This window comes from Tursiops truncatus, chromosome 17 (assembly GCF_011762595.2).
Source record: "Tursiops truncatus isolate mTurTru1 chromosome 17, mTurTru1.mat.Y, whole genome shotgun sequence".
NCBI classification, from domain to species: Eukaryota; Metazoa; Chordata; class Mammalia; order Artiodactyla; family Delphinidae; genus Tursiops; species Tursiops truncatus.
This window is the reverse complement of record NC_047050.1, coordinates 46064571-46088354: the sequence shown is the minus strand read 5'-3', so window position 1 is coordinate 46088354 and position 23784 is coordinate 46064571. Positions and strand designations below refer to the sequence as shown.

General features: G+C 40.7%; 1 protein-coding gene across 1 annotated transcript in view; it reads left to right on the top strand.

Annotated features, from left to right (window-relative positions):
* The first annotated feature begins 161 nt into the window (after nt 1-161).
* The window catches only part of SLC25A32 (solute carrier family 25 member 32), a 48681-nt gene continuing 25058 nt past the window's right edge, over nt 162-23784 (top strand). The window contains exon 1 of the mRNA XM_033842698.2: nt 162-559. Coding sequence (XP_033698589.1) covers nt 406-559 — 154 coding nt within the window. The 5' untranslated portion in view covers nt 162-405. The remainder of the gene's footprint in view (nt 560-23784) is intronic.

The following is a 23784-nucleotide window of genomic DNA, read 5'->3' as shown; positions in this document are numbered from 1 at the left end:
CACGTGACTTCCACGGAGCGGAAATCGGGTTTCGCTGGGCCCTGCGGTGCTCCGTAGTTTTGCGGACAAAGGTTGGCTGGGGGCGGTGCTTCAGTGGTGTTCTCCCATCCACGCCCTTCGGCCTAAGCCAGCCGCCGAGGTGGGCGAGGCGGGGCGGGAACTTGGCGGAGGCGCCCCGCCCCCTTCTCGCTCTCCTCCGGGTAGGCGTGGCGTGCGGCAGCGCACTTCTGTACCCCTAGCTCCTGGGTCTCTAGGCTTCATCCCGCGCCCAGGCGTGTGACTCCACGCGCGGGTTCTGGAAGTGGGCTCGTGCCCTGCGGTTTCTGCTCCAGCGTGGCGACCGTCGCCACGGTGGCGGCCACTGCATCTCGTCCCACTTCCACGGCATCACCGGGCCCTGAGCCCATGACGGGCCAGGGCCAGTCGGCGTCCGGGTCGTCGGCGTGGAGCACAGTGTTCCGCCACGTCCGGTACGAGAATCTGGTGGCGGGCGTTACCGGCGGGGTCCTTTCCAACCTCGCGCTGCACCCGCTGGATCTCGTGAAGATCCGCTTCGCCGGTAAGAAACCGCTCAGACCCTGGGCTTCTCCTTGCTGTCACCCCGAACTGAGTGATAAAAGACGCAGTCGGAGGCATTGGCCTCTCCTGCCTCTTCCACAAGGCAGGTGAGGCGAGCGTTGAAGAAGATGCTGTTTGTCCGGGCTCGCCTGGGGCCAGATTTGAGGGAGGGGAGTTTGGTAAAGTGGTCTGGCAAACGTCGTCCCCTTTCCCTAATACTGAGGAATGAGGAATATGGATATAAAAGTCTGAGAAAAGTTCTCATTGGTATAGAACGTGGGACTCAAAGCCTGATTTATAAAATAAGAAAGGGTTTATCACATTTTAGGGCTTAACCCTCACAGGTGTAAATAATTCACCCTTGGAGGTACAGGTTTCTCCCGCTTTTCGAAAGTTCGCTTTACAGCATCAAGCCGCCATAACTTTGAACTGTGTCTGTGAGCATCTGTGCTTTATCTGGATTTATGTTGTGCATCCATTAGCAAGGTGTGTGTTACGGTAATTGCTTCTTCGCTTTATGCAGTTTTGGCTTATTAAAGCTTTCATGCTTTACTTTCGCATAGCCAGGGAAACCTGTACTTTGAAAGCTAAGGATAGTCACGTGTTTGGCCGCAGGGCTGAGAGGGAAAATGCAAGTGCTTGGAGTAGGGAGTAATCCTTAGCAGAGGGTTAGGAATGAGGTTGGGATAGAATTCTCTTGAAAGTTTGGTTTTGGTGTTTACAGTGTCCTGTGAAGGAATGTCCTGTGAAGGAATAACTAGCTAGAATTCAAATAGTATTCTTTATTTGGCTTTATTGAATTAATTTCATTGAGTTAAGTGAATTAAGTATATTGCAATTAACAAAGTACTTTAACAGATAAACTCAACGTTAAATTCTGGAAAAGATAGCTTCAAAGAAGATCTTTGATAACTTTATTTGGAAAGTATTTTCTGTCATTTCTGTTCTCTTATTACTATTACTAAAAGTGGGGTCCGGCTGCTCGCCATTCAAAAGCCAATAAAGAGGCAAAGTTGGTGGAAGGGAAAGTTTGCTTTATTTCAGAGGCAGGCATCTGGGGGCGGGAGGGCCGCTCGTGTCCAAAGACTGATTCCCACACCCCCTTCCCGGACAGTCAGTCGGTAAGACCTTTTATAGGCGGAGGGAGGGGGCTACATGTAGAAACAACACAAGCAGCTCTGACAGTCATCTTGAAATTGGTCGTGCAGCATAATCTTTATTGTTTTAAGTACAGCTAGTCTTCAGTTCCAGGGTCGGTTTGTTCCCATTTCTTTGAGGCCAGTTCTTGGAATTGTGGCAGCTTATGTCATGGCTAATCTAGTCATCATGTAGTTAACTTCTTCCACCTGGCGAGCATTTCAGTATCTACAAAACAGCTCAAAGTATATGGCTCAGAATATTATCTACAGCCCTTGAAGAGGAACTAAAGGTCCTTGACTTTGCTGAATGAGTAAATTATTATTATTTGGTCCTGTTTGACCGTTTTCCTTTGCTTCCGTATTTTCTCAGTTCTCTAATTAAACTTACTCTTTTTTTTGTTTGTTTGTTTGTTTGTTTGTTTGTTTTCCGGTATGCGGGCCTCTCACTGTTGTGGCCTCTCCCGTTGTGGAGCACAGGCTCCAGACGCGCAGGCTCAGCGGCCGTGGCTCATGGGCCCAGCTGTTCCGTGGCATGTGGGATCTTCCCGGACCGGGGCACGAACCCGTGTCCCCTGCATCGGCAGGCGGACTCTCAACCACTGCACCACCAGGGAAGCCCTAAACTTATTCACTGACCAAAGTTTTTCTACAGGCAAAAGGCAGGCGGAGGATGTGGGGGGGAAAGGACCATAGGGTCCTGCTCTATTTCATTACTACAAGTTAATTTCTACCATGAGAATTAGATCAGAAGTCGATTATCTTAAAGAGTTAGGTAATTGTATTCTGTTCACCTGGTGTATATTGGTCTTTTAACATTTGTAGACTGCTGTATGGGATACAGAAGCACCTAAAGTTCTTGCCCTCAGAAAACTTAAATTCTAATGGTAGGTTTGAGACTTAGTCAAATAAAAAGTAATTGTAGACAACATAAAATTAAGGACAAAATGGAATAAATCCAAATACGAAAACATGAGTAGAGATAGACTGTTAAGAAAAGTGTAGGGCTTCCCTGGTGGCGCAGTGGTTGAGAGTCTGCCTGCCGATGCAGGGGACGTGCGTTCATGCCTGGTCTGGGAAGATCCCACATGCCGCGGAGCAGCTGGTCCCGTGAGCCATGGCCGTTGAGTCTGTGCGTCCGGAGCCTGTGCTCCGCAACGGGAGAGGCCACAACAGTAAGAGGCCCGCGTACCGCAAAAAAAAAAAAAAAAAAAAAAAAAAAGAAAAGTGTAGATTGGTGATGACCACGGATATATATGTGTATCTGTAAATGTTCCATTAGATCCTTTATTTTAATTATATATTTATTTATTTATTTATTTTTGGGTGTGTTGGGTCTTCGTTTCTGTGCGAGGGCTTTCTCTACTTGCGGCGAGCGGGGGCCCCTCTTAATTGCGGTGCGCGGGCCTCTCACTGTCGCAGCCTCTTTTGTTGTGGAGCACAGGTTCAGTAGTTGTGGCTCACGGGCCTAGTTGCTCCGCGGCATGTGGGATCTTCCCAGACCAGGGCTCGAATCCGTGTCCCCTGCATTGGCAGGCAGATTCTCAACCACTGTGCCACCAGGGAAGCCCTCCATTAGATCTTGAGGTTCCCCAGAGAAGGACTAAAATTTTTGACAGCTGGAGAGGAGGCAAGAAGCCATTGAAAATCAGTGGAAATTATGGAGTGTTCTCCCTAGAAGAAAACCCACAGAGGCATATAATTTCCATAGTTTACCATGCACACACAAATAATAATTATGACAATAGGGAACATTCATTGAGCATTTACTTGCAGCAAGAGCAATGAACTAAGAACCTTACTTGCATTATATCATTTACTACTCTGAACAACCCTGTGAATTTATTATCCCTGTTATACAGGTGAGAATAATCGAAGCTGACTAACTTGCCCAAGTCACAAGTTTGTAAAGATAGATCTGAATTTGAATCCAGGCAGGCTAACTCAAGTACCCTCTGGCACTTAACGACTTACCCCAGTACCTCTAGGAATTCCTGGTATACTGTGGCTTGAACATGAAGGCAGGAATTCTGGACTTGGGTGCAGGTGCAGGCCTATATGACTTGGTATTTCTCTTCTGCAGCATTTTATGTAAGAGCAGAAGAGGTGATGGTTGAGGTGATCATTGAGGAATAGTGTGGTTGGCCTGATGAGTTTAAGACAGTGCTGTGAAGCAAACTGTGCCTGAGAAAAGGGAATTCTTGGTACCTGAGAATATTGGTAGTCTTGGTGAAATGGTGAGAGTATTAGGAGGCCAGTAGGGCTGACGTGATTGAGATAGGATTGGGGGACAAAATTAAAGATCTAGGAGTTGAAGCAGAACTTTGTAATAACAAGCCCATAGTGTGGCTGTGAAATGGTGATAAGAAAGAAGAAAACTTAGGAAGATGAATAACTGAAATCAAAATAGTTGCCTGGCCACCAGCATTAGTACTAGAGTTTTTATGCTTTCATAAAATTAAGCCCTTATAATAAAATTATAATACCTAGTGATGGGTATTATAATTAAACCATTAATTAAACCATTAAACCAAACCTGCAATGTTTCAATGAGTTCAGGTACAGATTGGAACTCAGAGGTGTCCAGAGTAGTCAAAGGATTAGAAATCATTTCATACGAGAAATGACTGGAGGAACTAGTTTAACTTAGGGGGTGGGAGGGACTTAAGGTATAAGAACTGCCATGTGGGAAAGGGAGCTGCCTTATTGAAGGTGATCTGAAGGTCAGACAGAGGTTGGGTGGAAATTACAGGGAAGCAGATTTTGGCCTGGCAAAGTGCTGGTGCTCAGAAGTGAAACTGGCAATGATGGGCAGTGGTTCAGCAGTTGGATGACAGAGGTTAGAAAATATTATTGTGTTGGGTGGAAAGGTCACTTGAGGTGATTATTGAGGCCCCTTATAACTTCAAGACTTAAAGTGTTCAAGATGACACTTTAAGTCATCAAGATTGATGAGAGGGAGCCCCAACAAAGAATGTGAGTGAGGTATAAAAGTAGTAATTTTCTAAAATAACCTGAAATCCTAATCTGTAGGTTAATCAAGGAACCAAAATGTAGAGCCCATAACAAGAATAGCATACAGTCAAGTTTTGTATGTATGTGGTATTGGAAGACCCAGTAGCATAAATAAAGTAATACTTACCAAATGTTTGCTATGTGCCAGGCATGCTTTTAGGAGCTTTATATGTATTAACTCACTTAATTCTCTGTAACTTTTAAAGTTAGGTTCTGTTATTTTTACCATTTTGTGGATGAGAAAACTCAGGCACAGAGTAATCTAGTAACTTACTCAGGGTCACACAGTAAGTGTTGGAATTGGGGTTCAAACCCAGGAAGTCTGATTTCATAGTATATGCTGTTAGACTGAAACCATCAGTGGGTAGTTTGGTATAACTAAGCATATGCTGTTAGACTGAAACCATAAGTGGGTAGTTTGGTATAACTAAAGGGTAAAATGCTAAAGGTTGAAATGAAAATTATTCCAGAAAGTTAAGCTTCTGGATTGACACATCTTTTATGCCATGTAAAAATGGAAGCCAGGTCTGGATGTTAGGAATGAAATCAGGACTAGAGATGTGGAAACCATAGCGCAGGGATAGAAATTGAAGCTACTTAAAGATTGAGAGACTACCCCTGTTGAGTGGAAAGACTGCCTAAAAAAATCAGCATTTAAAGGATGGGCAGAAGAGAAGGAGGCTGCAAAGGAAATTTAGTGGCCAAAGAAGTAAGAGGAAAATCAGGAGAGAGTGAAACTAGCCCAAAGAAGTGTGTTTTAGGAGGTAAACGATGTCAGGTGCTGCTCAAGGGTTAAATAGAGAGGAATCCCAAAGTGCACTTGGAGGTCTTTAACCTGCAGTAGCAGGTGGAGGCCCAAACCAGCTTGCAGTGGATTGAGAAACAATGGAGGTGAGAAAGTCCATGCTGAGATTGTAGTTATCTCTTCCAGAAGCTTAACTGACATGGAGGCACTGGGATCTGAGAGGAGACACTCAGGAGATACTTTAGTGTTTACATTTTGATGGGAAAAAACTAAAAGTGAGAAAGAGATTGGAGATGAAGACAGGAAGCTAATGAGTGAGAATTCTAAGGGGTTCTAAGCAGAATCTAGAGCAGTCTCTTTTAAACTTTTTGGCCACAGCCCTCAGTAGGAAATAAATTTTATCTTTGCTATCTGGTGCGAGCACACATGTACACATATTACTGAAACAAGTTTCTTACGGTAATAGTTATCCTTACTACTTGTGATGTCATTTATATTGTCTTCTATTCCAGTCTGTTGTTGGTGCGGGTTTTTTGTTGTTTTGGTTTGGGGTTTTTTTTGTTTTGTTTTAATGATCTCCTCAATCAATTTCTTGACCCATCTGCAGGTTTCAAAATGCTGACATAGAGTACAGGTGGAGGGGATTGGTTTTACCAACTCTTCAGCGTAACAGAGGAAAGGAGGGGTAAAACTAATACCCAACAAATGAAACAGGTTGTAATAGGGTAGTAAAAATTAGTGTCCCCTATCTTGCCTCCCTCCTGCACAGCAAACTTTTCTATCTTCCAATTGTGTCTGTTGACATCTTTTAGTACTATTGTAGGCCATTGTAACAGTTACGCAGGAGGTATTTAGATGCACCTACTAAATCTTCGGTGGCAAGTGTTTTTAAGACAATTATGAGGCCATTTAGGCCAAAAGTATTCACTGTACAGTAAGTCCCATACATACAAACCTTCAAGTCGTGAACTTTCAAAGATGCGAATGTGTGTTCGATGTCCAATCATGTAAGTTCACGTGTCTGGCATACATCGTCACGTGCGTGCATCCTCTACAAGTGGTTGTGCTTTTGTGTACTTTACAGTGCTGTGTAGAGTACAGTAGTATAGTATCTTTATTTCAAGCCCATGATGTCCAGAAGCAGGTGTAAAAGCAGTGGTGATGTAGCTGGTACTGCTAAGAAGTGCCAAGTAATAACGATGGAAACAGAAGTGAATAATTGAGAGAGTGGAGCGAGGCAAAAAGATGGTAGACGTCGCTCGTTCTTATAACATGAATTGTTCAACCATTGGCATGATTCTAAAGAACAAGGGCAAGATCACGGAACTTGTGAAGTCTGCTGTGCCGATGATGTTGACAATAATATCAAAGAAGCGTGGAAAAGTGATGGAGGAGATGGAGAAACTTCTCGGTGTGTAGATGCAGGATCAGCATCAGCGTCGAGTCCCGCTCAGCTTAATGCTGATTCAAGAGAAAATTAAAAGCCTTTATGAAGACTTGAAGAAGAAACAGCAGAGAATCAGAGGGCTCATCTTTTAACGCCAACCATGGCTGGTTTCATCGGTTCAAGGCTAGAGCTAACCTCACAACGTAAAAGTAAGTGGTGAGGCAGCGAGTGCAGATACGGTAGCTCCCTGGGAATTTCATGAAACGCTTTGAGAAATTATTGAAGGCATGTGTTTACCTGAGCAGGTTTTTAATGTGGATGAGACAGGACTGTACTGGAAGAGGATGCCAGACTGACTTTACATCAGTAAGGAGGAAAAGTTGATGCCAGGCTATAAGGCACCAAAGGATAGGATGACTCTGTCTGGTGGCAATGCTTCCGGTGATGTGAAGCTGAAGCCTCTCTTAGTTTATCATTCAGAGAACCCAAGACCCTTAAAAACATAGCCAAGGGCTTCTCTTGTATGGAAGAATAACCCCAAAGCCTGGGTTACACAGGCCATTTTCCAGGACTGGTTTTTCCACCACTTTATCCCAGAGGTAGAGAAATACTGCGTGGAGAAGGATCTCCCATTCAACATTCTTTTGCTGCTTGACAGTGCTCCGGGCCACCCTCCATTCATGGACAACTTTCATCCCAAAGTCAAAGTATCTGCCATCTGCCACCAAATAGTACATCACTTATCCAACCTATGGACCAGGGAGTTATAGTGACTTTCAAAAAATATTTTTTACATCACACTTTTCGTTAGGCAGTAAAGGCGAGTGATGAATCGGGAAGAACCTTGCAACAATTTTGGAGGGACTATAACATCTACAAGGCCATAAAAAACATTGACTTTTCTTGGCATGAGGTTACGGCTGTCACCATGAATGGGGTTTGGAAGAACCTTTGCCTGCAGTTTGTTGATGATTTTCATGGGTTTGAGCAGGTGGATGGAGTCCAAAGAGCAACGTAGTGACTCTCAGCGAAAAGCTGGAGCTAGGTCTGCAAGAGGACGACTTCACTGAACTCCTTGCTGTGTAAAACGAGGAGCTTACTAATAAAGACCTGATGGAATTGGAGGCCCAGAGAAAGGATGAAGAGACAAGAGGAAGAAAGAGTAACTGAAGAACCAAAGAGATTCACGATGCAGGAAATGGCAAGGGGATTTTCTTTTCTTTATTTGAGGAGGCACTGTTCGTTTTTGAGGCACAGGACCTGAATGTAGAACAGTACACGAAGGTTGCAGCAGGCATTCAGAATGCAGTGCAGTGGTACCGTGTCATCTATGACAAGGGAAAAAGAGCTACTACCCAGACATCACTGGATCATTTTTTCAAGAGGGTAGATAGAATTGAATCCAGCAAGGAACCAGAACCTGTGCCATCAGCGTCAGGCGTGAGTGAGATTGCAGCCTACCCTCCGTCTCCTATTGCTGAGGATCCTTCAGCTCTACCATCTCCCACCTCCTCTCCCTCCTTCAGTCAGTAAGTCTTCTTGCCTGTTCACTCGATGCCAGCCCCTGTAGGCCAGCTATTGTACTGTACTGCTGTACTTTTCAAGGTACTGTAAGATTAAAAATGTTTTCTTTATTTTTTGTGTTTGTTTTTTATGTATCATTTGTGTGAAAAGTATTATAAACCTATTACAGTACAGTACTGTATAGCCGATTGTGTTAGTTGGGTACCTAGGCTAACTGTGTTGGACTTATGAACAAATTGGACTTACAAATGTGCTCTCAGAATGGACCTTGTTCGTATGTAGGGGATTTACTGTATTTTATTTACATAGCAATTTTAATTCTACATTAGAGAGGCCCTAATTCAGATCCTCTTCATCTCAGTAACTTTGCAGTGGCCTCTTGTTTTCTTGCTTCCAGGTTTTCCACCTTCAAATTCATTCCCCCCAGGGTGCCTGGGTCTCCTTTCTAAACACATATTTGGTTATCTTAGGCACACTTGAACCCAAGTTTGAGAAATATGGGACTTTGAGATCATAGGCAGACTCTCTTTTGTGATTTTCAAGAACCTTTGCAATTAAGTCTATCTTAGTCTGCTAGGGCTACCATAACAAAATACCACAGAGTGGCTTAAACAACAGTAAATGATTTTCTCATAGTTCTGGGGGCTGGAAGTTCAAGATCAAGGGACCAGCAGGGTTGATTTCTTTCTGGGTGAGACCTTTCTCCTTGGCTTACAAATGACTTCCTTCTGGCTGTGTCCTCACGTGACCTTTTCTCTGGGCATATGCACTCCTAGTGTGTCTTCCTCTTTATAAGGACCCACCAGTCCTATTGAATTAGGCCCCACCCTTATGACCCCATTTAATCTTAATTATCTCCTTAAAGGCCCTGTCTCCAAATACAGTTACATTGGGGGTTTGGGCTTCAATATATGAACTGGAGGAAGGACACAATTCAGTCCTTAAACAGGCCCTTACCCTTCTTTAGTGGCTGATTTCCTACCAACCTTTCCCTCTAACAGCTGTTTACTTCAGCTGAACCATGCCCCCAGTATTCTCCCCAGCAGTGCCAGGCGCTGTGATACTTCATGTATTTGTACCAGCTGTTCCACTTGTCTAGAGATAAACTTTCTCTCCTTTTCCCAAAGACAAGTTTCTAATCAATCTTCAGGGCTCTACCCAGTATCTGCTCTCCCACTTTCCCTGTCACCCTCCTACATCCCCCCAGTTCCTCCATACACAAGTGTTGATCGTGTTTCCTCTATATTCCTATAGCACTTCATAGGTTTACCATGGTGCTCATAACTTTGTAATGAGATTGCTTGTCCATTTTGCCTTGCAGATTATATCTTCCTCAGGGTCAGGGTTTGTGTCCTACTTAGGTTTATATTCCTTCTTTGCCTGGCAGTGATAGTCAATAAATCATTTTCTTAATTTTTTTAAATAAATAATTATCTGTGAACAAGCAGACATCTTTCAAAATTAAAGATTTGATCCTAACTATATGATAAAGTAGATAAGATTATAGTATTAAGGAAGTATAGGGTACAGAATGTTGTTGCCTATTACTGAGATAGTTCGTACTCTACACTTCTAGGGTTGACTTCTTAAAACAAAGAAATCATTGGTTCATATCTGTGAAAAGGAAAGATGGTGTTTTGTGGTTTGTATTTTTTTTTGTTTGCTTTTTTTTAACCTCAAGAGAGAACTTGTGTTGTGAGCTTATTAATGAAAGGAAAATTTACTTAGAAGACATTTATACAGGAGAATGAGAGCCATAAAATCCAAGGGAAGCATCAGAAAGATTATAAAGAACACAGCAAAACATTTCTTGAGAACCAGTAACTCTGCTATTTGCTTTTAAACTTATCTTTTATAAACCTCACGACAACCTGCAAGGTAGGTAATATTTATCCCCACTTAAAGAGGACACTAAAGCTCAGGAAGAAAAGACCAGTAGCTAATTAGAGAAGTTAGATATCAAACCCAGTTCTTCTAACAAAGCCTAGTGTACTTTAATCTCATTTCATGGTGTAACATTGTCAGATTAATGATGAAAGAGATTGACTTTTCCCCCTTTGCCTGGCATTGGTAAACAGTCAGTGGTTCTTTGCCAGGCTGCAGTATGCACAGTAAAGTAGTGGCAAGGGGACGGTGAACTGGGCATGCCTGAGTATGACTAGTGGACTGTAATTTGTATAAACTTTCTGGGGGGCAGTTTCTATGTGTATTTGAACAAATTTATACTCTTTGACCCCTTCTAATTCCCATTCTAAGGATATAAGAAAAAAATTGTTGAACAGAATTTTCTTTAGAGACCTTTTAATAATAGCAAAGAGGAAAAAACAATTCACACGTCAACTAGAGGGCTGTTTGTACAAATGATGGGATATCTGTGAGAGGCAAAACCATCATGTCATTGTTGAAATCGTTTTTTTTTTTCTTTCGAGTCTTCTGGAAACCTTATTTTACGATACACCAATTTTATAAAAAACATAATTAAGATTATAAATTTGGCATTCTCTTCCATGCCATTTCCCTGTAGGAAACAGAAGGCACATTCAAAATAGTATAGCTCTGGGCCATGGGGGGGCCTAAAAGGATTGTTTACAAAGATGTAAGCAGATCATAGGAAAACCGTAAGGAATAATGTAGTATTGGGGGCTAGAAACAGTTTGGGCTGCTGTCACCTGAAGGGCCAAAGGACAGGGAGAAAGAGTCGTTGAGAGAGAGCCACCTTGAGAGGAGCTGTGACCTTCAGTAGAGGAATGCAGCGTGCCCAAGGCAACCCCTGCAAGAATAAATATCTGCATCTGCTCTCTTCCATCCCTTTGATCTGCCAGGGCTCCCCAGTAACCCAACTCAGCTAGAAGCTAGAAGGCAAGATCAGGCTTCTGGAGCAGAACGTGGTTGAGAGAGGTGGACCCTGGATCTGGAAAGGAAACAGAAGATACTCAGGCTATATTAATTGAACACATATATATTGAGAGCCTGCAATGTACCAAGCACTATGATAGGAGTAGGCATATTGCAATGAGGAAGTAGTAGTCTCTGCCCTCACAGAGCATCTTGCTACTGAGAAGCCGTGATAATTGAACAAAAAAACTAATAATTGCAGTGAAGAGTGTTTTATTGTGGTAGGGAAAGTATGGTGTGCCATGGGAACAGAGAAACTTGACCCCATCTAGAGGGTAGGAAAGGATCCCCAAAGGAAATGATTGTTAAACTGAGACCTGAAAGAGGAATCAAAGTTAACTGTGTGAAGGAATAGGTAAGAAGAGAATGTTCATGGTAGACAGAGTAGCGTGTGCCAAAGTGTTAAGGTCAGAGACTGTATAAGAGCTGAAAGTTGTTGAACATTCTAGCAATTTTCATCACACATTTTGAAGCGCAAACTTCAATGAGCCAGGCACTATGCAGTAAGTTCCGTAAGGCAGCATCACTGAATGCAGGGAGAGAATAAAGAGGAGACTGGGGCTTGTTGCAGAAGAGTGATGGAGGGCCTTATGTACTATGTTAAGGAATATGTTCTTTATTGTTTGGGGTGTAGAATAGTTTTAAGTGGATAAATGACTTATTGAAATGCATGTTTCTAGAAAGATTACCTAACCTACAGTGCAATTAATGGGGGCGGGGCAGCAAAACTGGATATAAGAAGGCTAATTTAAATTCTGTTTCTAGTTGAGAAATGGTGTCCTGAAGTAGGGTGATGGCAGTGTGAACTGAGAGATGTGAATGGGTCCAGGAGAGACTTGTGATACAGAATCAACAGGACATCTTAATTGGTAAGAGGTTGTAAAAGGAGGAGTGTTCATGGATGGTCCCCAGGTTTCTGTCTGGAGCATCTGTGTAGATGGTAGTTCTGTTTATTGACCAATATGGATCAGCAGAATAAGAGCAGCTGCAATAGGGATAGGGAATACTAGTTCAATTTTGGATATGTTCAAACTGCAACTTTTGTTAGTTGCATTTATCTATGTAGATCTGAAGATAAGCAAAAGGTCTGGTCTAGGGATAGAGAACTGGCATTTATATCCACAGACAAAAAAAGAAAGGGAGGAAATATACCACCATAAGGGTAGTCATCTTGGAGTGGTGGCATTGTGATTTTATTTTCTTTATTCCTTCTATATTTTGTAAATGTTCTGCAGCATACACGTTTTGCTTTTCAAAAAGCCATTTTTAATGATTGTATGCTGGTTTAATATTTATTACATGGAAAAGGTTTTAAAATTACTCTATTTCAGTTGCAGATAGAAAGCATCTGAAAATGTTCTTGAGTGAAGGATAACAGAAATAAAAATTTCCCTAGGGCTGCTGTTTTATTTTATTACAAAAGGTATATGTCATCTTTGTTTACTTTTTACATTATGAAATTTGTATTGTTGAATTCTCTTTATCATTCTCCCCCTACAACCACTCACAGCCAGTCTCGTTCCCTGCAGATAGCTACTATTAACCATATGCAGTGTTTCAATCTATTAGTTTCATAGCTCTCAATTTTTCTAAATATTCAGAGTAGTCCACAGTGTACATGTATCATAATTTATTTAAACATTTCCCTATTGGTGGATGTTGAAATTACTCTCACTTTTGCTGTTGCAGAAGACGCTTCAGTGAACATCGTTCTATGTGTATCTTTGTAGATTTGGGGCTATATTTCTATAGGATATATTTTTAGAAATGGAACTGCTAAGTCAAAGAATAATTTGCATTTGAATTTTTATTAGTGTTAAACTGCTCTCAGAAAGGCCATGGAAGTGTCTATTTCCAAATACCCACACCAACACTGGGAATTAACAAACCTTAAAATTGGTTTCTGTCTGGAGGGGAAAAAAAAAAAAGCTACCTTGTCTAATTCGTATTTTATTGGTGAGGTTGAAAACTTTTTCAGTGCTTCTTTTTTGTATTGAGTAGTTGATGTACAATATTACATGTTACAGTGTACAGTGTAGGGATTCACAATGTTTAGAGGTTATACTCCATTTATACTTATAAAATATTTGTTTTATTCCCCATGTTGTACAATATATTTTTTTAATATTACTATTTCTTTTACAAATTTTTTTATTTTATATTAGAGTATAGTTGATTTACAACGTTGTGTTAGTTTCAGGTGTACAGCAAAGCGATTCATTATACATATACATATATCTATTCTTTTTCCATATACGTTATTACAGAGTATTGAGTAGAGTTTCCTGTGCTATACAGTAGGTCCTTGTTGATTATTTTATATATAATAGTGTGTATATGTTAATCCCAACCTCCTAATTTATCCGTTGCCCCCCACCTTTCCTCTGTGGTAACCATAAGTTTGTTTTCTAAATCTCTGAGTCTGTTTCTGTTTTGTAAATAAGTTCATTGGTATCATTTTTTTTAGATTCCACATATAAGCGATATCATATGATATTTGTCTGTCTGACTTCACTTAGTATGATAGATCCATCCACATTGCTGCAAATGGTATTATTTCATTCTTTTTTATGGCTGAGTAGTATTCCTTGTGTGTGTGTGTGTGTGTGTGTGTGTGTGTGTGTGTGTGTGTGTATACCACATCTTCTTTATCCATTCATCTGTCAGTGGACGTTTAGGTTGCTTCCATGTCTTGGCTGTTGTAAATAGTGCTGCAGTGAACATTGGGGTTCATGTATCTTTTCAAATGAGAGTTTTCTCCGGATATATGCCCAGGAATGGGATTGCCGGATCATACGGTAGCTCTATTTTTATTTTTTTACAGACCCTTGATAATGTTCTCCATAGTGGCTGTACCAATTTACATTCCCACCAACAGTGTAGGAGTTTTCCCTTTTCTCTATACCCTTTCCAGCATTTATTGTTTGTAGACTTTTTGATGATGGCCTTTCTGACCGCTTTGAAGTGATACCTCATTGTAGTTTTGATTTGCATTTCTCTGATAATTAGTGATGCTGAGCATCTTTTCATGTGCCTGTCGGCCATCTGGATGTCATCTCTGGAGAAATGTCTATTTAGATCTTCTGCCCCTTTTTTGATTGGGTTGTTTGTTTTTTAATGTTGAGTTGCGTGAGCTGGTATATTTTGGAGATTAATCCCTTGTCGGTTGCATCATTTGCACATATTTTCTCCCATTCTGTGGGTTATCTTTTCATTTTATTTATGGTTTCCATTTCTATACAAAAGCTTTTAAGTGTATTAAGGTCCTCTTTGTTTATTTTCTTTTTATTTTTATTTCTTTGGGAGGTTGATCCAAAAAGATGTTGCTGTGATTTATGTCAAAGAACGTTCTGCCTATGTTTCCCTCTAAGAGTTTTATAGTATCTGTTCTTACATTTAGGTCTTTAATCCATTTTGAGTTTAGTTTTGTGTATGGTGTTAGAGAGTGTTCTAATTTCATTCTTTTACATGTGGCTGTCCAGTTTTCCCAGTGCCACTTATTGAAGAGACTGTCTTTTCTCCATTGTATTTTCTTTCCTCCTTTGTCGTACATAATTGACCATAAGTGTGTTGGTTTATTTGTGGACTTTCTATCCTGTTCCATTGATCTGTAAGTCTGTCTTTGTGCCAATACCATGCTGTTTTGTTTACTGTAGCTTTATAGTATACTCTGAAGTCAGGGAGCCTGAAGCCTCCAGCTCTGTTTTTCTTTCTCAAGAATTTGTGTTTCCATACAAATTTTAGGATTTTTTTTTTTGTTGTTCCAGATCTGCAAAAATGCCATTGGTAATTTGAGGGATTGCATTGAATCTGTAGATTGCCGTGGGTAGTATAGTTATTTTGACAATATTAATTCTTCCAGTCCAAGAACATCGTATATATTTTCATCTGTTTTGTGTCATCTTTGATGTTTCATCAATGTCTTAATAGTTTTTGGTGTACCGGTCTTTTGCCTCCTTAGGTTTATTCCTAGACATTTTATTCTTGTTGATGTGATGGTAAATGGGATTGTTTCCTCAATTTCTGATCTTTCATTGTTAGCATAAAGAAATGCAACAGAATTCTGTGTGTTAATTTTGTGTCCTGCAACTTTACCAAATTCATCGATGAGCTCTAGTAGTTTTCTGGTGGCGTCTTTAGGATTTTCTATGTATAGTATCATGGCATCTGCAAACAGTGATAGTTTTACTTCTTTTCCCATTTGGATTCCTTTTATTTCTTTTTCTTCTCTGATTGCCATGGCTAGGACTTGCAAAACTATGTTGAATAAAAGTGGCAAGAGTGGACATTCTTGTCTTGTGCATGATCTTAGAGGAAATACTTTTAGCTTTTCACACGTTAGCTGTGGGATTGTCATATATGGCCTTTATTATGTTGAGATATGTTCCCTCTATGCCCACTTTCTGGAGAGTTTTTATAATTGGGTGTTGAATTTTATCAAAAGCTTTTTCTGCATTTATTGAGATGATCATATGGTTTTTACTTTTCAGTTGGTTACTGTGGAGTATCACACTGATTAATTTGCAGATATTGAAAAATCCTTGCATCCCTGGGATAAATCCCCCTTGATCATGGTGTAGATCCTTTTAATGTGTTGTTGGACTCAGATTGCTAGTATTTTGTTGAGGATTTTTGCGTCTATGTTCATCAGTGATATTGGCCTGTAATTTTCTTTTTTTGTGGTATCTTTGGTTTTGGTATCAGGGTGATGGTGGCCTCATAGAATGAGTTTGGGAGTGTTCCTACTGCTGCAATTTTTTAAAACAGTTTCAGAAGGATAGGTGTTGACTCTTCTCTAACTGTTTGATAGAATTCACCTGTGAAGCCATCTGGTCTTGGATTTTGTTTGTTGGGAGGTTTTTGTTTGTTTTTAAATTTTAAATATTTATTTATTTATTTTTGGCTGTGTTGGGTCTTCATTGCTCCATGCAGGCTTTCTCTAGTTGTGGCGAGCGGGGGCTACTCTTCATTGTGGTGCTCGGGCTTCTCATTGCGGTGGCTTCTCTTGTTGCAGAGCATGGGCTCTAGGCACGCGGGCTTCAGTAGTTGTGGCACAGGGGCTTAGTTGCTCCGCGGCATGTGGGATATTCCCAGACCAGGGATCGAACCTGTGTCCCCTGCATTGGCAGGCAAATTCTTATCCACTGCGCCACCAGGGAAGCCCTGTTGGGAGTTTTTAAATCACAGTTTCAATTTTGGCACTTGTGATTGGTCTGTTCATATTTTCTATTTCTTCCTGGTTCAGTTTTGGGAGATTGTACCTTTCTAGGAATTTGTCCATTTCTTCTGGGTTATCTATTTTATTGGCATATAGTTGCTTGTAATAGTCTCTTATAATCCTTTGTATTTCTGTGGAGTCTGTTGTAACTTCTCCTTTTTCATTTCTAATTTTGATTTGAGCCTTCGCCCCATTTTTCTTGATAACTCTGGCTAAAGGTTTATCAATTTTGTTTATATTTTCAAAGAACCAGCTTTAAGTTTCATTGATCTTTTGTATTCTTCATCTCTATTTCATTTATTTCTGCTCTGATCTTTATGATTTCTTTCCTTCTGCTAACTTTGGGTTTTGTTTGTTCTTTTCTCTATTTGCTTTAGGTATAAGGTTAGGTTGTTCATTTGGGAGTTTTCTTGTTTCCTGAGGTAAGATTGTATTGCTATAAACTTCTTAGAAGTGCTTTTGCTGCATCCTATAGGTTTTAGATCATCGTGTTTTTGTTTTCATTTGTATCTAGGTATTTTTTGATTTCGTCTTTGATTTCTTCAGTGATTCAGTGGTTGTTTAGTAGCATATTGTTTAGCCTCCACGTGTTTGTGGGTTTTTTACCGTTTTTTTCTTGTAGTTGATTTATAATCTCATAATGTTGTGAAATTCAATAAATTTCAATTTTTTTTAAATTTACTGAGGCTTGCTTTGTGGCCCAGCATGTGGTCAGTCCTGGAAAATGTTCTATGTGCACTTGAGAAGAATGTGTATTCTGCTACTTTCAGATGGAATGCTCCATAAATATCAAGTAACTCCATCTGGCCTAATGTGTCATTTAAACCTGTGTTTCCATATTGATTTTCTGTCTAAATGATGTGTACACTGATGTTAGTGGGGTGTTAAAACCCCCCACTATTATTGTGTTACTGTCAATTTCTCTTTTTATGGTTGTTAACATTTGTGTTATATATTGAGGTGCTCCTATGTTGGATGTGTGTGTATATATAAGTGTGTGTGTGTGTATATATATATGATATATGATATATATCTTCTTGAATTGATTCTTCGATCGTTATGTAGTGTCCTTTGTCTCTTCTAACAGTCTTTATTTTACAGTTTATTTTGTCTCATGTGACTATTGCTACTCCAGCTTTCTTTTGATTTCCATTTGCATGGAGTACCTTTTTCTATACTCTTGTGTTCATTCTGTATGTGTCCCTAGATCTGAATTGGGTCTCTTGTAGACAGCATATATACGGATCTTCTTTTTATATCCATTCAGCCAGTCTTTGTCTTTTGGTTGGAGCATTTAATCCATTTACATTTAAGGTAGTTACCAATATGTATGTTCTTATTGCCATTTTGCTAACTGTTTTGGATTTGTTTTTGTAGGTATTTTTTTCTTCCTTTCCTTTTTTGTTCCCTTCTCGTGTGATTTGAAGACTATCTTTAGTGTTGTGTTTGGATTCCTTTTTCTTTTTTTGAGTATCTGTTGTAGATTTTTGGTTTGTGCTTACCATGAGGTTTTGCTATAGCAGTCTTTATATACACAATATTGTTTGAAGTTGCTGTTATCTTTATTTCAAATGGATTTCCAGTATTTGTTCATTTGTTCTCTCCTCGCAGTTGCTGGTTTTGATATCATATTTGTGTGGGGGTGATTTCCTACCTTTACTGTATGTTTTCCTCTACTAGTAAGCTTTCCATTCGTAATTTTCTTGTTTCTAGTTGTGGCCTTTTCTCTTCTGCCTAGTCAAGTTCCTTTAGCATTTTTTTTTAACATCTTTATTGGAGTGTAGTTGCTTTACAATATTGTGTTAGTTTTTGCTGTATAACAAAGTGAACCAACTATACATATACATATATCCCCATATCTCCTCCCTCTTGCGTCTCCCTCCCACCCTCCCTATCCCACCCCTCTAGGTGGACACAAAGCACCGAGCTGATCTCCCTGTGCTATGTGGCTGCTTCCCACTAGCTATCTGTTTTACACTTGGTAGTGTATATATGTCCATGCCACTCTCTCACTTCATCCCAGTTTACCCTTACCCTTCCCCATGTCCTCAAGTCCATTCTCTATGTCTGCATCTTTATTCCTGTCCTGCCCCTAGGTTCATTAGAACCTTTTTTTTTTTTTTTTAGATTCCATATATATGTGTTAGCATATGGTATTTGTTTTTCTCTTTCTGACTTACTTCACTCTGTATGACAGTCTCTAGGTCCATCGACCTCAGTACAAATAACTCCATTTCGTTTCTTTTTATGGCTGAGTAATATTCCATTGTATATATGTGTCACATCTTCTTTATCCATTCATCTGTCCATGGACATTTAGGTTGTTTCCATGTCCTGGCTTTTGTAAATAGTGCTGCAGTGAACATTGTGGTACATGTCTCTTTTTGAATTATGGTATTCTCGGGGTGTATGCCCAGTAGTGGGATTGCTGGGTCGTATGGTAGTTCTTTTTTCAGTTTTTTAAGGAACCTCCATACTGTTCTCTATTAGTGGCTGTATAAATTTACATTCCCACCAACAGTGTCCTTTAGCATTGTTGCAAAGGTGGTTTGATGGTGCTGAATTCTCTTAGCTTTTGCTTGTCTGTAAAGCTTTTGATTTCTTCTTCAAATCTGAACGAGATTCTTGCTGAGCAGAGTATTCTTGGTTGTAGGTTTTTCCCTTTCACCACTTTAAATATATTGTGCCGCTCCCTTCTGGCCTGCAGAGTTTTTGCTGAAAAATCCGCCGATAACCTTATGGGGATTCCCTTGTATGTTATTTGTTGCTTTTCCCTTGTTGCTTTTAATATTTCCTCTTTGTCTTTAATTTTTGTCAATTTGATTAATGTGTCTTGGTGTTTTCCTCCTTGGGTTTATCCTGTGTGACGCTCGCTCTCTGTGCTTCTTGTAATTAGGTGACTGTTTCCTTTCCCATATTAGGGAAGTTTTTGTTTTTGTTTTTTGTTTTTTGTTTTATTTATTTATTTATTTTTGGCTGCGCTGGCCCCACCAGCCACGGCAAGCAGGAGCCACTCCCCGCCGCGGTGCGTGGGCCTCTCACTGCGGCGGCCTCTCCTGCCGCGGAGCACGGGCTCTACGGCACGCAGGCCTCAGTAGTCATGGCACGTGGGCTTCAGCAGTTGTAGCTCTCAGGACCCAGAGCGCAGGCTTAGCAGCAGCAGCGCATGGGCCCAGTTGCTCCGCGGCACATGGGATCCTCCCAGACCAGGGCCCGAAACCGCATCCCCCCCACCAGCAGGCAGACTCCCAACTGCTGCACCACCATGGAAGCCCCTAGGGAAGTTTTCAGCTATTAGCTCTTCAAATGTTTTCTCAGATCCTTTCTCTCTTTGCCTTCTGGGACCCCTATCATGTGAATATTGGTGCGTTTAAAGTTGTCCCAGAGGTCTTTTAAACTGTCTTCATACCTTTTCGTTCTTTTTTCTTTATTCTCTTCTGTGGCGATGATTTCCACCATTCTGTCTTCCAGGTCACTTATTCATTTTTCTGCCTCATTTATTCTGCTATTGATTCTTTCTACTTTATTTTTCAATTCAGTTATTGTATTGTTCAACTCTGTTCTTTATCTGTTCTGGTTCTTTGTTAAACATTTCTTGTATCTTCTTGGTTTGTACCTCCATCCTTTTTCCGAGATCTTGGATCATCTTTACTATCATAACTCTGAATTCTTTTTCAGGTAGACTGCCTATCTCCTCTTCACTTAGCTGTTCTTCTGGGGTTTTGTCTTTTTCCTTCGTCTGGAACATATTCCTCTGCCATCTCATTTTGTCTAACTTTCTCTGTTCTGCAGCCTGCAGGATTATAATTCTTCTTGCTTCTGGTGTCTGCCCCCTGGTGGGTGAAGCTGGTCTACGAGGCTTGTGCGGTCTTCCTGGTGGGAGGAACTGGAGCCTGCCCTCTGGTTGGTAGAGCTGAGTCTTGTCCCTCTGGTGGGCATGACCGTTTCTAGGGGTGTGTTTAGAGGTGCCTGTGGGCTCCAGAAGACTTTAGGCAGCCTGTCTGCTGATGGGTGGGGCTGTGTTCCCACCATGCTGGTTGTTTGCTGTGAGACATCCCAGCACAGGAGCCTACAGGTTGTTGGGCGGGGTCAGGTCTTGGTGTCAAGATGGCTGCCTCCAGGAGAGCTCACGTCAGTGAGTACTCCCTGGTACCTCCTCCACCAGTGTCCTTGTCCCCACAGTGAGCCACAACTGCCCCCTGCTTCCCCTGGAGACCTCCAAGACCAGCAGGTAGGTCTGGCCCAGGCTTCTGTGAAGTCACTTCTTCCTCCCTGGGTCCCAGGGCGCATGAGACCTTCTCTGTGCTCTTCAAGAGTGGAGTTCCTGCGATGAAACCCTGCTGGTCTTTAAAGCCAAATGCTCTGGGGGGGCCTCTCCCAATGCCTGACCCCCCAAACTGGGGAACCTGACGTGGGGCTCAGAACTTTCATTCCTGTGGGAGAACCTCTGCGATACAGTTTTTTTCCAGTTTGTGGGTCACCCACCCAGCAGGTATGGGATTTGATTGTATCGTGAATGCACCCTTCCTACTGTCTCATTGTTTCTTTGTCTTTGGGTGTAGAATATCTTTTTTGGTAGGTTCCAGTCTTTTTTGTCCATGGATATTCAGCAGTTAATCGTAAATTTTATGTTTTTGTGAGAGGAGGTGAACTCAAGTCCTACTCTGCCATCTTCTATTAATATTTCTTTAACTTTCAGCGGGCTGCCTCAGAGCCCATGGTGTACTGCCTGCTGGCTGTGCCCTCAGCCCCTGCACCCATGGCAGAGAGAAGACCTCAAGACTCTTTCAGCTAATTCTTTAAAGCTTCTATAACAAGGTCCCCTGCTTCAAGCTCTCCTTTGATAATACTCAATAGTGTTAGGAGTTCCAGCTTGCTGAGGTTTTCCAGATTCATCCTGAAAGCCTGATAATTGGCAGTCACGTTTTAGTCCTTAAGCATAAATTCTTAAGGCTTTCTTCAGTTAAAATTTGGGAAAACTGACAAATATATTTAGAATGCCATCAGCATGGTAGAAAAGTGTCCAAGCTTTTCCTGGCACTCTGGGCTCCGCTTCCTACCGCCTCCACCACCCACTCCATCCAGAGTCCCCCAAGGCCCTGCCCCTCAAACTACAATATATTCTTACAACTTATACCTGATAGTTTGTACATTTTAATCCTCTACCCTTATATTGCTCCTCCTCCCTTCCCTCTACTCACTGGTAACTGCTAGTTTGTTCTCTATATCTGTGAGTCTACTGCTTTTTTGTTATAGTCACTAGTTGTATTTTTTAGATTCCACATATAAGTGATATCATACAGTATTTGTCTTTGACTTATTTCACTTAGCATGATGCCCTTCAAGTCCATCCATGTCGCTGCAAATAGCAAAATTTCAATTTTTTTTATAGCTGAGTATTCCATTTTGCAGATATATTGTATTACAGCTTCTTTATCCATTCACCTGTTGATTGACACTTAGGTTGCTTCCATGTCTTGGCAATTGCAAATAATGTTGCTATGAACATTGGGGTGCCTGTATCTTTTCAAGTTAGTGAGTGTTTTTGTTCTTATTTTTTTCCCCCTGGATATGTACCCAGGAGTGGAATTCCTGGGTCATATGGTAGCTCTGTTTTTAGTTTTGTTATTTTTTTTGAGAAACCTCCATACTGTTTTCCACAATGGCTGCACCAATTTGCTTTCCCATTGACAGTGTAAAAGGGTTCCTTTCTCTCCACAACTTTCCCAACATTTGTTGTTTGTGTTCCTTTTGATGCTTGCCGTTCTGATGGGTATTAGGTAATCGCTCATTGTGACTTTGATTTGCATTTCCCTGACGATTAGCGATGTTGAGCATCTTTTCATGTGCCTGTTGGCCATCTGCATTTCCAATTTGGAAAAATGTCTGTTCAGGTCTTCTGCCCATTTTTTTAATTGGGTGTTTGGTTTTTTTGTTGTTGAACTGTATGAGGTCTTTGTATATTTTGGAAATTGAGCCCTTGTTGGCTGCATAATTTGCAAATATTTTCTCCCAGTCCATAGATTATCTTTTCCTTTTGTTTATCATTTCCTTTGATGTGCAAAAACATGTAAGTTTGATTAGGACCCATTTATTTATTTTTGCTTTTATTTCTTTTGCCTTGGAGACTGACCTAAGAAAACAGTGGTATGATTTTATGTCAGAGAATGTTTTGCCTATGTTGTATTCTAGTAGTTTTATGGTGGCATGTTTTATATTTAAGACTTTAAGCCAGTTTCAGCTTATTATTGTATATGGTGTTAGTGAGTGTTTTAACTTCATTGATTTACATGCAGCTGTCCAGCTTTCCCAAAACCACTTGCCGAAGAGACTGTCTTTTCTCCATTGTATATTTTTGCCTCCTTTGTCAAAGGTTAAGTGACTGTAGGTGTGTGGGTTTATTTCTGGACTCTGTATTCTGTTCTGTTGACCCATCTGTCTGTTTTTGTGCCCATACCACACTGTTTTGATTACTGTAGCTTTGTAGTAGTGTCTGAAGTCTCGGAGAGTTATGCCTCCAGCTTTGTTCTTTTTCCTTGGGATTGTTTTGACAATTCTGGTTCTTTTGTGGTTCCAGGTAAATTTTAGAGTTATTTTTTCTAGTTCTGTGAAAAATGTCATGGGTAATTTGATAGGGATCTCATTAAATTTGTAGATATGGCCATTTTAACAGTATTGATTCTTCTAACCCAAGAGCATAGGATATTTTTCCATTTTTCGTCTTCAGTTTGCTTTATCAATATTTTATAGTTCTCAATGTATAAGTCTTTCATCTCCTTGATCAGGTTTATTCCTAAATATTTTATTTATTTAAAAAATGATTCAGATACATATATTTTTTTCATATACTTTTTTCCACTACACATTATTACAAGACACTGAATATAGTTACCTGAGCTATACAGTAGGTCCTTGCTGTTTATCTCTTTTATACATAGTAGTGTGTATAGATTAATCCCAAACTCCCAACTTATCTCCCCACCCCCCTCCCCACTATCCCCTCTGGCAGCCTCAAGTTTGTTTCCATGTCTGTGATTCTATTTCTGTTCTGTACATAAGTTCATTGATAGCATTTTTTTGGATGCTACATATAAGTGATATCATAAGTTTGTCTTTCTCTGACTTATTTCACTTAGTGTGATAATCTCTAGGTCCATCCATGTTGTTGCAGATGGCATTCCTTCATTCTTTTTTATGGCTAAGTAATATTCCATTGTATATATGTACCACATCTCCTTCTTCCATTCATCTGTTGATGGATACTTAGGTTGCTTCTATGTCTTGGCTATTATAAATGGTGCTGTTA